Source organism: Hippoglossus hippoglossus, chromosome 16, assembly GCF_009819705.1.
Source record: "Hippoglossus hippoglossus isolate fHipHip1 chromosome 16, fHipHip1.pri, whole genome shotgun sequence".
NCBI classification, from domain to species: domain Eukaryota; kingdom Metazoa; phylum Chordata; class Actinopteri; order Pleuronectiformes; family Pleuronectidae; genus Hippoglossus; species Hippoglossus hippoglossus.
In genome coordinates this window covers 9,937,482-9,952,496 of record NC_047166.1, presented here as the reverse complement: position 1 = coordinate 9,952,496, position 15,015 = coordinate 9,937,482, and the positions used below count along the sequence as shown (strand labels likewise).

General features: G+C 46.9%; 2 protein-coding genes across 5 annotated transcripts; both read left to right on the top strand.

Moving 5' to 3' along the window:
* Positions 1–358: 358 nt before the first annotated feature.
* Positions 359–8,992, top strand: ntd5 (ntl-dependent gene 5). The gene is made up of 8 exons (XM_034611277.1): positions 359–492; positions 1,811–1,945; positions 2,376–2,567; positions 6,016–6,139; positions 6,594–6,670; positions 7,243–7,425; positions 7,651–7,848; positions 8,059–8,992. The coding sequence occupies exons 1-8, from the start codon at positions 426–428 to the stop codon at positions 8,187–8,189; spliced, it is 1,107 nt and encodes a 368-aa protein (XP_034467168.1). The 5' UTR covers positions 359–425; the 3' UTR covers positions 8,190–8,992.
* Positions 8,993–9,200: 208 nt separating this feature from the next.
* LOC117776891 lies at positions 9,201–14,298 on the top strand. 4 transcript variants are annotated; one of them, XM_034611266.1, is made up of 3 exons: positions 9,201–9,264; positions 10,222–12,615; positions 13,779–14,298. In XM_034611266.1, exons 2-3 carry the CDS (start codon positions 10,246–10,248, stop codon positions 14,130–14,132), a joined length of 2,724 nt encoding a protein of 907 aa, XP_034467157.1. In that variant the 5' UTR covers positions 9,201–9,264; positions 10,222–10,245; the 3' UTR covers positions 14,133–14,298. The 4 variants fall into 4 exon arrangements, with proteins under 4 accessions (XP_034467157.1, XP_034467158.1, XP_034467156.1 ...); XM_034611267.1 differs by lacking the exon at positions 9,201–9,264 and adding an exon at positions 9,273–9,850; XM_034611265.1 differs by lacking the exon at positions 9,201–9,264 and adding an exon at positions 9,273–10,005.
* Positions 14,299–15,015: the final 717 nt, after the last annotated feature.

The window sequence follows — 15,015 nt, the reverse complement described above, 5'->3', positions numbered from 1 at the left end:
CATGTTTGGAGGAGAAACTAACGACATCAGGTAAAAACCGACTTCCTTTACTCCACTCACATTTATCTTTCGTTTGTTTGCTGCTGTTTTTTTATTATTGTTTGTTGGGTCAGCAGCCATGTTTATGTACCCCCCCCACCCCCCCCTTATCTGCTCTCAACAGAAATGGGTGAAAGGTCCTGCAGACTGGAATTTTCCCAACTTCTTTACTCCTCAACGCGAACCAGATGTTGTGTGCTCCTGGCCTGTGCCCCCCTCCCCACACTCCCTCGCACACCCCCGACACACCCCCTCCTCTCTGCCTTGCCCCCTCCCTGACTCCCCCCCAACCCTTCTACTCTCTCCCACCCTTTGTTCCCCCCCTTCCTTAAAAATGCAGTGTCTGTGCGTCCCTCCCTCATATCGTCCGAGGCCTGACTCTGAGGATGGACTGTGCACTGCTGCTGCTCTCCCTGTGGGCTCTGGCTGGAACGGTGTCCCTGCAGACTTCAGGTGAGACCCCCCGACTCTTCACATCACTCTTATCACTCACACTGATCCTTGCATACAGAGCAAACACAGCTGGACCTGGGAATGCAGTGGGGAATGACCACATATTAATTCAACGTCATTATTGACCGGTCAAACTTTTCCACCTCGAGTTCTGCTGAGGTTGAGGTTGAATAATGATGGTGTAAAGGTTCAGACTGGGCCTGGGACCATGCAATTAATCAAACAGATGCACTTAATCATTAGCATTAATTAAGAATGAGACTATGCAGTGCACTGTGTGTACTTTTGCTCCTCGTGCACATTGAAAAGTTCTCAGTTGGGTCAATAATGTTGATGTTGAATTAAGACAAATGAAAGATGAATCTTTGGCAGTAGCATACAGTCCTGATGGGTAAGTCATGTCAAGTAAGTCAATGTATTTAAAATCATCTTTATCTTTGTTTTGTTTTGATTCAAATCATGTCATATTCCCTCAAAATGCAAATTGTGTTTGCACAAAGTGATGGTAAATGTTTTTTATATATTGTGGTGAATGCATTATGTTGTGTTGGATCCTCACTGACCCTTCACACACCATCACAGGGGATTCTAGATCTCCCATATCCTTATTTCAGATTTGCAATAACAAATTACATTTCTAATATTCCGTACACTGTGCACTGTACACTGTGTGTCCATGCTGTTCTGGGAAGATCATGCGCGCATTAGCGCAGCACGTGTGTGTTTGTGGTCACATGTGCTGTGGGCCGAGTGAATACAGTAACACACATTTGAGGGGGGAGAGGCTGAGTCCCCCTGCCTCTCCCCCCTCAAATGTTCTGGACATTAAGGGTGTGTCGATATTATTGTGCAATGTAGAAAATGTGGAGGCTCTGGGTGTATAATGGGTGATGGAGCACATATGGAGGAGTAAAGGAAATGAGGAGGGGCTGTAAGTACTGGAGTATCCCCGTAGATAAATCCTGTTTAAATGTGAGTTTCATGTCAGACTTTTTCTCCACTGGGAATATGAATTAATGACAATGCACAGAATGAAGCTTTAACATTAACTGACTGAACACTCCACAGCAAGACTGAAATTTGAATGGCTGCCATCTAAAGTTACTCATCTGGCAACCTGGGTGGCAAATGTTTGCCCGGGCCACCCACACTGACTTTGCTCTCCCTCAAACACAAAGCAAAGCAGAATTGGCAATAAAATCCCATCACGGCCCCGTGTGTTTACAGCTTTTACAAGGGGCCACAAATGGAGTAGAATAGAGGTAAACAGAGGAATAGTTGCCGCGGCAGTGTGACAGTGTGTGTGGTATCACAACAGGGTCGTGTCCGGAAAGACTTCTGGGAGACGAGAGGAGGAGGACGTGTCCTCGGCACTGCAAAGACGACAAAGACTGTGGCAGCAAGCGCCAGTGTCTGTGTGACGGCCAGTGTGGTCTCAGCTGTGTGGCTCCAGGTAACTATTTGTATGCATGTGTGCCCTCAATTGTCACTGTGAATGCCACAGTGGGCTCAGTCATTAACCCTGTTTGTGTGTGTGTGTGTGTGTGTGAGTGTGCGTGTGTATACACAGCTGTGCCAACATACATCTGTGTCTGTGTGTGTGTGTTTCCTGGAAAATAAAATAAAAGCCTCGGTCATGTACAAAATCTGAGCTGAAAACGTGCCCTATGCCAACGCTGAACACAAGCTTTTTATTATGCCTGCACACTGTAAAAAGGGGCACTGTGCATGGATCCAGCCTAGTTATACAACCTCATTAGTGCTCTTTTAAAATGGTTTAGAGCAAACCATTTCATTTCCGCTGTACAAAGAACAACAACAACTGTTTTGTTCCCTTCCTCCTGCTCTCTCTCCTCTCTCTGGATCCTCTCTTTTCTCCTCAGGTCGTACTTGTCCCTGGCCTCTGCCCTCCAGTGAAAACTCTGCGGCCCACCTCCTCTCACCCACTCACTCTTTCTCGGCCCTGCTTGAAGTGCGCTGCAAGCCTGGATTCTCGATGCCCAATGGCTTGGATGCCACTATTCGCCGTTGTCAGGGTGACCGACAGTGGAGCGGGGATGAGCCCGTCTGCACAGGTGGGTTTGAGTTCATCAGAAAAGAAAACAGGTTTCTCACTCCGCTTCATCCTCATAACATGGAGGCAAGGAACATCTGGTGGAATGGATTCAATATATTGTCTTTTATTTAACGAAAGCAGCATGTGGAGGTCAGCGATGGTCAGAGAATAAACAAAGCTCTTCGGAGACGGAGAGACAGAGAGCGACAGACTGATATTCAGAAACGAAACCCCTCTGTGACTGTGCCGACGGAGACATTGCACAACTGGGACCTATTCTCCTCGTCACCATAGCAACCAAAGCTGTAGTTGTTCGTATTGGCTGTCAGAGGATTTTACTCCTGAGCTGTTGCTGAGTTTATAGAGGCGACGAAAGCCGAACGCACACGCATGTGCACGTAGATGGATATGCACATGTGCATGACGTGTTTGTATGTGCACTACATGTCACAAATCTGTTTTCTGTGTGTTTGTCCATCTTTATGGACACAGTTTGAGGTGTTATTGTGTAGTGCATTATTTTGCTCTTCTCTTATGTGCTATTATTCAAGAGTGAAGAAAAGAAACCATACTATATGTTCTATACAACACTATATAAACCACTATAATACAACAAAACCCCAGATTACAGCCAATCCAATGTAACCATGGTAAACTGCATCCTCCTGATCAGAGTTTCAACAAAAATCTAACGCCACAAACTGCTCAAGCTTAAAAGTTTCATGTGCTTATACAACTTTTGCAATCTCTTAATTAACCCAAAATGTAAAATGTATGACATGTAAATTATGAACCTGTTTAGGCCAACGAGTCAGAGTGGAGCTGTGAACAAATCCAGACAAACTCGCGAGCAGCTGAAGTCAATTCTCTCCCCAAAAAAATACAAGAGCGTTCGCTGTGATTTATGTTAATTAACGACCAACCACTGTGCCCTGAGATACTGGAGTGGTGAATTATTTTAATTTTCCGTCTCACTAAATATAGAACGACAATGTGAAGGCATTATTTGTTCTCTTGCTGTGCAGCCTTATTACACTCACCACTGTGCCACAACGTTGCACAGCAGCACATGAACTAAAACCCATCAATAATATGAAAGTATAAAGATCTCATGAACGTGCAGCACCTGAGAGTTTTGGTGCTGCTCTAAATCTAAATCCTGGTGCCTTCATCTCACAACTGGGGCCCCCCGGTGAAGCTGTTTCCCTACGAGTCCTCGGCCCAGCTGGGTCCTGGTCTCACCCTGGAGATTCTTTCTGTATCTATTCAAAGATGTGAACCAGGGATACGATTCTCAGCTCCCTCGTAGAGTATGCACCTGCTGGGAGACGGGCAGAAGGTAGGTGGGTTTTGAACGTGTGAGAGCGTTCGTATTGTGCGTCCTCTTGCATATGTGTTAGAGTGTGAGTCGAGCTCCTTCATGCTTGATGAGAGGCAGTGGGCGGCGGATCACTGTCAAAGTGGCACAGAACTGCGTGCACACTGTGTGAGTGTGAGTGTGTGTCTGCTGCGTGTGTGAGTGTACCAAAATGTGTTTGTTCGAGAGAGAGAGAGAGGTATAGAGGAAGGTTTTTTTCTGTGTACATTAGATGTGTATGTGTGGGGGGGCGGACTGCACATGTGTCACAGAGTTTATGTTTGTGTGTGTGTGTGTGTGTGTGGGCGACAGATCACAGTCAGGAGAGTCAGAGAGCTTTCTTGCTCATGCTGCTCCAGGCCTTTCTGTTCCCTGTTCTCCGCTGCTCTCTCCTCTCATCCTCTTTTCCTCTCATCTCTCTCTCTCCTCTCATCCTCTTCCATCTGAGGCCTCTGATAAGGTCTCTCTCTACAATGAGAGCCAAGGACAGGCATGCAGCTCTGGGCTATTCAGTGTTAGTGGTGTGTAGATATGTCGGTGTGTGTATTTGCGTGAGTAGAAACAGAGTAAAAACAGCAAAGGGGGTTTATACGACGCCTGGTTGGTCCTTTGCATCGTCTGTCTCAATCAGAATCTGATGCATATAACGCTGCGACTCATTCAAAATCACAATTTATCTCGTTTTTTTGGAAAGGTGAATTTAATATACCTGTTCTGCTTGGTAGCAGTTTGGTGCTGCAGTCTGTGTGGGTGGCAGCAGTATGAGGCAGGAGAGGGGCGGTATGTGAAAACAGAACCTGGCTTCAGGCTCTCATCTGCAGCCAAACAGACCCGTAACTCTCCCTCTCCCATAGGTCCCTTTACATTCTTATATTAACGTCTCTCGGCCTCAGATACCGAAGACAGCCCTCAGGCAAGCGCTGTCTCTGCCTTTCAAATCCGCGTTGAGCTCAAAAAACCCTGCGCTTGATGCAGCTCGGGTCGCTGCAGCCTCTCTCCAAGCACCACTCTTGATATTTATATATCCACAAGCGTGAGGTACTCAAACTTCCAGGGATGAACAGCGCTAGGTGTTACACAATCACAGATATATAGCTGTGAGCTCGGAGAGGTGTTGGGCAGCGTTTCTGTGGCACGTCGAACTTTGTTTTATTACCTAAGAAGGGTTATTTCAACTTAAATAACAACATATGGGGTGAAACGCCTCTGTGGGTCACAAGCTAAATAGAAACCTTGAGTGTAGCACAAGTCGTATGAGGTAGCATGGATGGATGTTTCTATCTTTCCATCCTCCCTCACTGTTTCTTCACTGCTTTCTGATCTGCTTAGTGCACCAGCTGGTCAAAGTTGACTTTATGTACTTTAAATAGTTTCTATCTATCTATCATTGGAACTAAAACTATTCAAACTAACCAGTTTAAACCAGGTAAAAGGGTAAAAAGTAACTATTGGGTTATTTGTAAATACGGATGCTTTTAATTCAATTGACATAGTATTGTAGTAGTAGTATTCACTAGTAAACAATGCATCTTATTGTATAATTATTATTGCATGAGTAAAGTACTAGTACCTCGAACTTTAACTGTAAGTACAGAGTTAATACATTTAGTAGTAGTTACATCCCACCTCTGGCTTTTCAGATTTTCTTATTTAATAAAGATGCAATAAAAAATATTTTGAGTATATATATATATATATCCCCACTTGACTGTGTGAGCAGCTTGTAGACAACTAAGTACTTTACAAATCAATAAATCACAAACAAAAAATATGATAAGTTGAGAGAATTTGCTGTGTTATGCACTAAACAGCCCAATTGATAAATACTTAATTGCAAAATTAGTCCACATTGCAACTACACAGTAAAATGCTTCTTACACTTTACTACGTCGACATCAGTTGTTAGTTTTAGTGTAACACTTGCATCAAGGACACTCTGGTGTTTCTACTGCATTATCTTCCTTATGTAACATTTTTAATCCATGAATCTGAGTATGATGTAGAGTTTTATTGCTTATTTCATGTAGATAAAGAATCTGAATACTTCCTCCACCTCTGCTCATCTGTCTTTATCCTCGTCTCTAACCTCTTTTTCTCCTCTGACCTTCAGAGACTCAGTCGGCCGAACCTACTGCTGCCCAGACCTGCCCTCTGCCTGAGGAGGTCATCGACACCTTCAGCATCCAGGGCAACGCCACTGTAGGAACCTCCATCCGCTACAGCTGCTTGTCTGGGTGAGAGGGGGCTGCTGGGAGGGGAATGTGTGCGAGCGTGGGCAAAGGCTCTGAAAACCTGAAATGGCACGAAGGCAGAAATGGAGGGAGTGAGCTGACGGGAAGCCTTGAACGCAGGAGAGGTGTTGTTGAGGAACGATGGGTGACGAGCGATGAATGGCAGGGAATTCATTTTGATCTCCCAGCTGACAGTCTCAACACTGAACTAACTAGGTCATTACAGTCTAATCGTGTATTGACTCCCTTTTACTCACTGACTCATCTCACAGGCTAAGATGAGCCTGAGTGGATGTGTCAGCCAGAACCGTGCACACACAACATTTAGAAAGAGAGAGAGAGAGAAAAAAAGAATCATTTACAGTTTTATTTCCTCCATCACTTTTCTTCAGACGAAGCCTCTTAGCCGTCAGTACTGTACGTCTGTCGTCATGACTCTCTCTCTTCTGTCCTGCAGAGCCGATATAGTGGGGAGCAGTGAAAATTTCTGTCAGGACAATCACACCTGGCAGTATCCTCATCCCATCTGCAAAAGTAAGTGTGCAGGAGCATGCTGCACTGCACAATAATGTGTGTGCGTGAGAGTGCACGTGTGTTGCATCGACCTTGCACTCAGTGTGACTTCATGCATCTCTCAAGGTTAGCAGGAGAAGATGAGGTATGAGTCAGTAATTTGCATAAACTGAAGAGATTTTCCCATCGTTGTGTGTGTGTGTGTAAGTGTGTGTATGTGTGTTCAGATATGTGAGAAAGGGTGAATCAATGGAGACAGACAGAAACACACACACACACTCCCTGCAAGTACACTTTCAAAATGCACTGCTCTCTTTAGCAGTCTTTTTCTGCCATCTTGTGGTTAAACCTGGTATTGCATGGCCTAGTCTTCAGTGGTAAATTCTTGCAGCTTGAATCAGACTAAGAGGAATAAAACTGACCCTGGCTGAAAGACAAGGGTGAAAAAAAGCAATAACATCTGTAGTTCAACTCTAAAATCAACGTCAGACGCAGGAAAAAATATCCAGTGTTAATCATATTCATATTTTTTGAAAGACGAGTAGATTTCCTGGTAATCTGCCCCCCCCCCCCCCCCCCCCCTACTCTTTCAGAGGTGTACTGTCAGCCTCTACGCGACGTGGAGCAGGGCTACGTGGTGGCCGTGCAGAAGACTGAATATGAGGTCGGCTTTGACATCCACTACCTCTGCAAGAAAAACTTCCTCCTGGACGGACCCCAGAAGGTCACCTGCCTGTCCAATGGCAGCTGGAGCGCGTCGCCCCCTCACTGCAGAGGTGAGAGAGGTCCTCTCAGAAGTAGGGTGGCGGAGGGTGGGGGGTGGGGGTGGGGGGGGGGGGGGGTTGTTTAAGCACATAGAAACCAGCGTTTGAATTCCCTGTGATACATCCAATGTGATGGACACAAAGACACACGTGAACAGGCCTGGAAACATATAAATATGCATGTGTGAAGATAATTTTAGGATTTATACTCTGGCGCCTTGTTGATCCTTCTCTCAGCTCGCTGCCTCATCCCTGCGGAGAGGAGCCGTGTGATGATCGGCGGAGTGAAGCGTTGGCCGTTTGACGTGACAGACGCCATGGTTCCTCACGGAGAAAAGGTGGCGTTCTACTGCAAGCACCCTCCCCAGCAGTGCAGCTTTACTGCGATCCAAGCGTGCTTTGACGGAAAGCTGGAGCCACCAGCATGCTACCTGGGTAAACACACACACACACGCACGCACGCACGCACACACACACACACACACACACACACACACACACACACACACACACACACACACACACACACAAGACACTGTGATCTGTTTCACTGTGTGAGTCAGAGGAACATTAGGAGGCACTGATTCACATTATTGACATTTGGAGACTTTTGCATCACTCCTGCACCTTCCCTCTGTTTTCCAGAGCCCACGTGGCTGCAGTTTAAACTCTTCCCTCATCGGCTCATCTCGGAGATCGAAGAGTGTGAGCAGGCTGACGTGGAGGGACGACCTCGCACGTCTGACCCCGGCCCACCACCCCACACTCAACACTAAACCCCCCCTGAACTCACACCAGCAGCTGTCTCCTTCAGAGAGCTCCACCATCCTGCTGCTTTGACGATCATGGTCGGCTGGACGCTGGTGTGAAGGTGGGATTATAACCTCCAGTGTAACTGTCATCCTCCTCCAGATGCAATCATAGACCCCCATGATGATTATGTATATATAGTACAATAGTGCGTGCTATAGTAGTTATGTTCATGTAACCTTATGACTCTGTGACATCTCACTGCGCGATCTCTCTCCTGGTTCAGTCTGACGCATCAAGTCTTAAGGCTTGTAAGTTTAAATGATGTGAGTGATTTGAAATAATAACAATGTAGAAACGGTTTCCTTTTTTTTTGTATTGATTGCTTGTAAATCCGTGTGTGACTTCAAGTCCATGTTTCTCCCTCCTCCACCTGCCTCGTCTCTGTGACTCTGAGGCCGCAGGTTCAATACTCAGGCTGAATGTGGCCACTCGGCCGGTGTCATGCTCATGTCCCCTGCACACTATCACACTGCAGGCGGGATTACAACCTTCATTCAAGGTACAGATGCAATCACAGGCTTCCATGATACAGGCCCCAGCAGTTATGCTACCTTCATGTACTCAGTATGACTCTGTGATATCTCACTGTGTGATCGCTCTAAAAATAATGTCAAAACAGTTTCTTTTTGTGGCTTAATGCACATAAATCCTCCTCCATGATACCTCCATGTACTCAGTGTGACTCTGTGATGTGTGATTTGACCTCTTCAGCCTGATGCATCAAGTCTTCGGGCTTGTGAGTTGAAATGATTTGAAATAAAAAAAACCAGTGTGAAAACAGTGTTTCCTTTTTCTTTCATGTACTGCCCATGCAGTGTGAGTGCCTGTTGTCTCCATCCTCCCTGTGACACACACGGAGTCTCTGTGTGCAGGCTGCAGGTTCAACCGTACTCATAGGCTGAACATGGCCACTGGTCGGACCCGGTAGGCTGCGACACCATAGCAACTCCCCTTGACCCCTCCCTCCCTCAGCATTCGCAGCATCACCCTTTACACTGCACAGTCATATTTGGTCCTCCGGAAGCCTCCGCAGCTCGGGTAAGCCAGTCCCTGTGTATGCAGCGAGGGTGGAGTATAGTTTAGATATACAGTTTTTAAACGGGATCGAAAGCGTCCTGCTTCGCGTCCTGGCAGCAGCGGGGGCCGGAGGGAGATGACAGCGCGCCGGGGGAAAGTTTGTCCCGGAGCCGCCGGGTTGCGCTCTCGGTGCCTCGGACCCTCGGCTCTAAAATGGCTGGCTGTGGGTTCGAGGAAGCTGCGGTGGCCGAGGGGGGAAAGCGTCGCTCCACACACCGCGGCTGTCTGCAAACAAACACGTTTCTCCTCCTCCTGCTCCTCCTGCGACGCGTTTAGAGATGTCCCAGGTCCGAGAGCTGTCAGGGCGCACCACGGCCACACGGGCGTTTCGGACCTAGGACTGTGCGTAATGGCGTCGTCCGACAGTGCTCCTCGCTTTATCCCCCCAGACTCAAAAAAAACTAAACCAGGCTGGAAATGTAAACGGAACGTGAATAATATTTTTAAAATGACGCGTTTTGTTATGAGGATCGCATGTGGATCGCGGTGGAAGTGCGAGGGAGGAAATGTCGTTTCGCTCGCATCACTCGGACCCTCCTGCGCTCCGGTGCGTTTCTGTGGATCGATCGGTCACATTTAGCCGAGATGTAATTTTGGATCATGCAGGGTAACAGCACAATTACCAGGAGCATCTCGTGTTGAGGAGGAAGAGGAGGAGGAGGAGGAGATGGAGGAGGAGGAGGAGGAGGAGGGAGGTGTCATGTGAGTCAGTTAGAGATAAAGGAGTTTAATCTGATCCATGTATGTGGTTTTAATATTTAAAAAAACAGTGATGATACCTGCTGTTTGCTCACTTGACCCCTAAAAAACAGATATCACAGGATGTGTGTTTACTTCCTTTGCCATTCATGAAATGTTTTATCCTCATTCTGCAACTGTGAGTTTCTAATTCATTATTCTATCCCCCCCACTTCATAGAGATAGAAATAGGTATGCCCCAAAATGGATTCTCAGTTGGCTTCAGTCCTGACCAGTGGCAGTCTGGATGCCCAAAATGGCAGCCGGTGTGCAGGGGGACCAGAGGCAGTGACAGGCGGCTGTCTGGACTCAGAGGACAAAACCTCCCTCGGTACTGTACCAGGTAACCTCCAGCCATGCCCCGTCACAGCAGCGGTGACCATCATCACACAGGATGCTCCTCCAGTCAATGGGAGAAAGCCAGAGGGGGGCGGGAACTCCAAGCCAGCCTCTCAGGAAACAAGTAAGATTGGTGGGCTCAGGCGGCCAATTACAGTCAAGACCGGAGTGCCTGCTCTGCGGAGCCAGCCAATCAGGATCCAAATTGTCGTCCCCCCACGGTGCGAGAGGCCAATCACGAACTCCGCCATCAGCCAGACCAAAGACTTTGCTCGCACACACTTCAGGAGGCCTGTTCTGGCCTCATCAGGAGCAGGGAGACACAGAGGCGAAATCCGAATACCTGCCGTCAAACATGGAGCTGGACTCAAGGAAGGTGCTCGTCAAAAGGCAGAGGAACCTGAGGAAGAATCATTCCACGAGACGGAAGCCGAGAGAGGGAATAAAATGTGCAGAGAGGGAGATGTTTTGGATTTGTCCGAAGCTCTAATAGAGAAAACACCGAGTTGGAAGATGATTAAAAAGGAAACTACAGAGGGAGACATTGAGAAAAATATTCCTCTGATTTTGCAAGAAATGCACTTGGAGACGTATGAGACATTCGGCGAGGTGGGAATGGAGGAACAGACGGAACCACTGGACCTGAGTTTACCCAAGAAAAGAGAGGGTCTGCAGAGGAGGTGTGGGAGCTGTCTGGATGATTCTGGCTGTGAGACCTCGCTGGTCATGGAGGTAGATGAATATGAGGGAGATGGAGACAGAGATGTAGTAGAAGAGGACGATAACGATGAAGATGGCACAGAGACACTTGAGGACTCTCTTCTGTCTCCCTATTTCTTTTCTACCTCTGTCTTTACCTCCCTCTCCTCAATAGACTGTGACACTGACGACCTTCTGCTCATAGACGACCAGGGAATCCCGTATACTCTCAGTCCGGAGGGAGTGAAAGTGCCGCAGGTCGATGCTTCCACGCCGGAGGATCCCAGCTCGGATCAGGCTCGTTCAGTAGAGGTGGAAGGAAAGGAGTCGTCGGAGTTAGCAGAACCAAGCCTCAGCCAAAGTTTAGATAATGCACTTTCTGATATGGCCCCTGATACAGAGTCTCCGTCACTTGGTGCTGATCCGTCAAAAGCTCCAGACGCCCTCACGAGTTTGATTCTGAACTCAGATCCCTCACAGGCCTCAGAGTCAAACATTACAGCTGTCCAGGAGGCCAATGCTGCTCTGTCCCCTCCTACTGGGATTTCAGTCCCCAGTCAGCCCATCCAGATACTCACCAACCCTTCCACCAATGCTCCCATCCTCCTCCTGTCGTCCTCCTCTTCCTCTCCTCAGCTCTCCTCCACTCCCATGGGTCTCTCGCTTCCCCTCTCCATCGCTCAGACCTCACCCGGTGCTTCCACCCCCATGTTCCTTCTCCTCTCCTCTGTGGCCTCCTTCTCGGGCGACTCTACCTCCACCCCCATCGCTGTCCTGGACCCCTCGACGGGTCAGCTGTCTCAGATCACTGCAGCATCAGCGCCGGTCTCCCTCCCGTTGTCCTGTGGTCAGGTCGGCTCACTGGGGTCCCCTCTGCCCACGTTGTCCCACCCTGTCATCAGACTGGGCGCTGGTGACTCCCCTGTCGTCCTGTCAGGAGTGACTAATGTAAACTCTGGGTCGGCCCTTGCTGCCCCTTCGTCCACTCCTGCTCTCCAGAGTGACCACAACAGCACGGCCCCCACTCTCCTCGCTCAGACCACCTCCGCTGACTCAAACCCTGGAACTGAAGCCATATCTGCCGAAGGAATCTCAAATGAAAACGACAAGCCATCAACTTTTGCAGAAGCCTCTCCTCACCTACCGTCGGCCAATATGACCTTTGACCCCTCAGCTCTGCCCAGCTCCGAGGCAGAAGCTCAATCACCGGCCTCGGAGTCCAGATTCGACCCCTGCGACCTGCACTCAGAACATTTACCTCTGGACGACCACCTTTACTTCTCAAACATGGCCGCTCCTCCCTCCCCGCCCATCGGACCCATACTCCCCACGGATACGCTTGACCCGCTGGATCCTCTCTCTCCAGCGGCGTCGCCCAACTCTCTGGCTGCCCGCAGGGTGTTGTACTGCCAGCTGTGCCCGCGGGTCTTCTTTTACCTCTCCGACCTCGAGCGCCACGCCATCACGCACTCGCAGAAGAAGCCTCACGTTTGCCAGCAGTGCGGCAAAGCCTTCAAACGCTCCAGCCATCTGCAGGTAATAATACCAGACGTCACTTGAACAGATGTCTCAAATTATTATTGCAATAAGAGTAGCTGATTTCTTTGGGCCGTTTTGGAGCAGCAGAAACAAGCTGAGAACGAAGGATTATTTCCATTATTGATTATTCTACCAGAGTTTTTCAAAATTAAACAGTTATTCACAATTTCCCCGTCTGAAAACGTAGATATTCTGAATCTTTCTAAGCCAACCATTAAAACCCCAAAATATTAAGTTTTAAATAATATAAAGCAGAGAAAAAAACAGAAGACATTGATATTTTAGAAATTAGGACCTTTAAGTATTTGACTTTTCAATTTGGAAAATGACCAATTACACTGTTATGATATCCAAACACTTGATTTGTTTTCTATCAACTGATCGATACACAGACCTCTGCCAAGACCCAACAGTCCCCTTCAGGAACCACTTTATTCTGATCTGAACCAAAGTGCACACACTCAAAGATGTCAGTCCACAAAACATGTCTGATTAATCTTTACCAGCATCCATGGGTTATTCTCTGAGAAATCAATGAAAATATAGAGAAAAATCATAATGTTAAACAAAATGGATCTGCACCAAATGTCATTCCCAGACTCTTATCACACCCTTCCACCAAGTGTTGTGGTAATCAGTTGTTTTTTAAGTTGATATTAATAACTTTAATTTACACACTCAGTAGATACAGATCGACAGGAGCAGTTTGGTGCTGAGCAGGTAACATTCAGCGGGTTTTTAGAGTTTAACCGGTGCAAACAGCTGCCTGCTATGAGAGCAGGTTAGAGTGAACCTAAACAGTGGAGGTGCTGTGGCTCAGGAGGGAGAGAGGGTCGTCTACCAACCAAAAGGTCGATGGTTTGATCCCCTGTGTCATTGGGCAAGATATTGAACCCCAAGTTGCCCTGTTGGCTGTGCCGACTGTGTATGTATGAAGGATATGTGATAGAGAAATGGCTGCATATTGGTGCGGTTTGGTCCATAAGTCTGGAAAAGTGATAAATACACACAGTCCATTTACCATAGTTTTCTGTAGGTTCATCCTTACATCACTAGCGTCACCTTTCATACAGAATTAGTCTATAAAGATGATTTTAACCACTTTAATAAGTTTTAAAATGTGAAAATATTCAACAGGAAATTGCTGTTTTCTTCAACAGAGACACAAGCACATCCACACAGGCCAGAGGAACTTTGTGTGCCCCATCTGTGCCAAACGCTTCAGGGAGGCTGGCGAGCTCCAGCGCCACCAACGGGTCCACACTGGAGAGAAACCCTACCAGTGCCAACTTTGCCACACGCGCTTCGCCGAGCGCAACACGCTGCGGCGACACACGAAGCGCAAACACCCTTACCACCAAGTAGCCATGGAGATGCTGAATGAGAGAAGAGACAGGGGCGGCGGCGGCGGTGGCGGTAGCGTTACAGGAGTGCAGGAGGAAGAGGAGAGCGCCGAGTGGTACAGCTCCACGGTGTCTAACTTGGAGAACTCTGATTCTGAAATGGACACTTAAAGACACTAAACTTTCCTTATCTATTTACTTTCAAAGACAGAAGCACTAACAATATTTATTTCAACGTTTTTTTAATAGTGATTTATTTATATGAATGTATATTATTCCTATTCCATTTAATGGGCCAAAAACGCAGCTTTCAAAGTCATACCTGATTTTGAATTAACTTTCCCATATGAAAAAAAGTTGCATATTTAAAAAAGGGAAGGTTCATGCTTGAAATCATAGTTTTCATGTGAGTTAAAAAGAGGAATTAGTTTGCTCACGTGCCCCCTTGAAGTTGCATTCCCATACAATTCACAATGAAACCCTGAAGTGCTCAGAGAAGAAGGGTAACTTATTTACTCTCTAAACTATTATCTGCTCTACGTGTAAATACAGTACAAAGAGATCTATTTGTAAGAGCTGCACTATCTTATGTGAGAGATGTAATCTATCTTTCTTACCGTCAGAGACACTGTGAGTCATTTGCACTTGATTTATTGGAACTCAGCATTCACTTGTTTTTTTATTTTTTGTGGATGAAGATGCTTTTCTCTTGTGTTGATGTATTTAATCCATATCACGTAAGAGTCTGACCAAATGTTTGCGTTATTCCAACATAAACACTATATTCAGATTTTTTGGTTATATGTGAATTCTGTTTAACTTATTTGAATAAAATTTTGACTGTAAACTGTCACTGAATCAATATTTTTCATTTCAGTCTTCTCCCACATCGGTGTTGTATTCATACATCAGGTAAAATAATCTTAATACGTGTAATCTGGCTTTTAATAGAAAGGTTTCACTCTCGTACAAAGCATCTCTCAGTAATGGCCGCTAGCGTCCTCAACTCCCTGCTAATTCAAGTTGATTCACCGAGTTTATTTTCTTTTTTCTC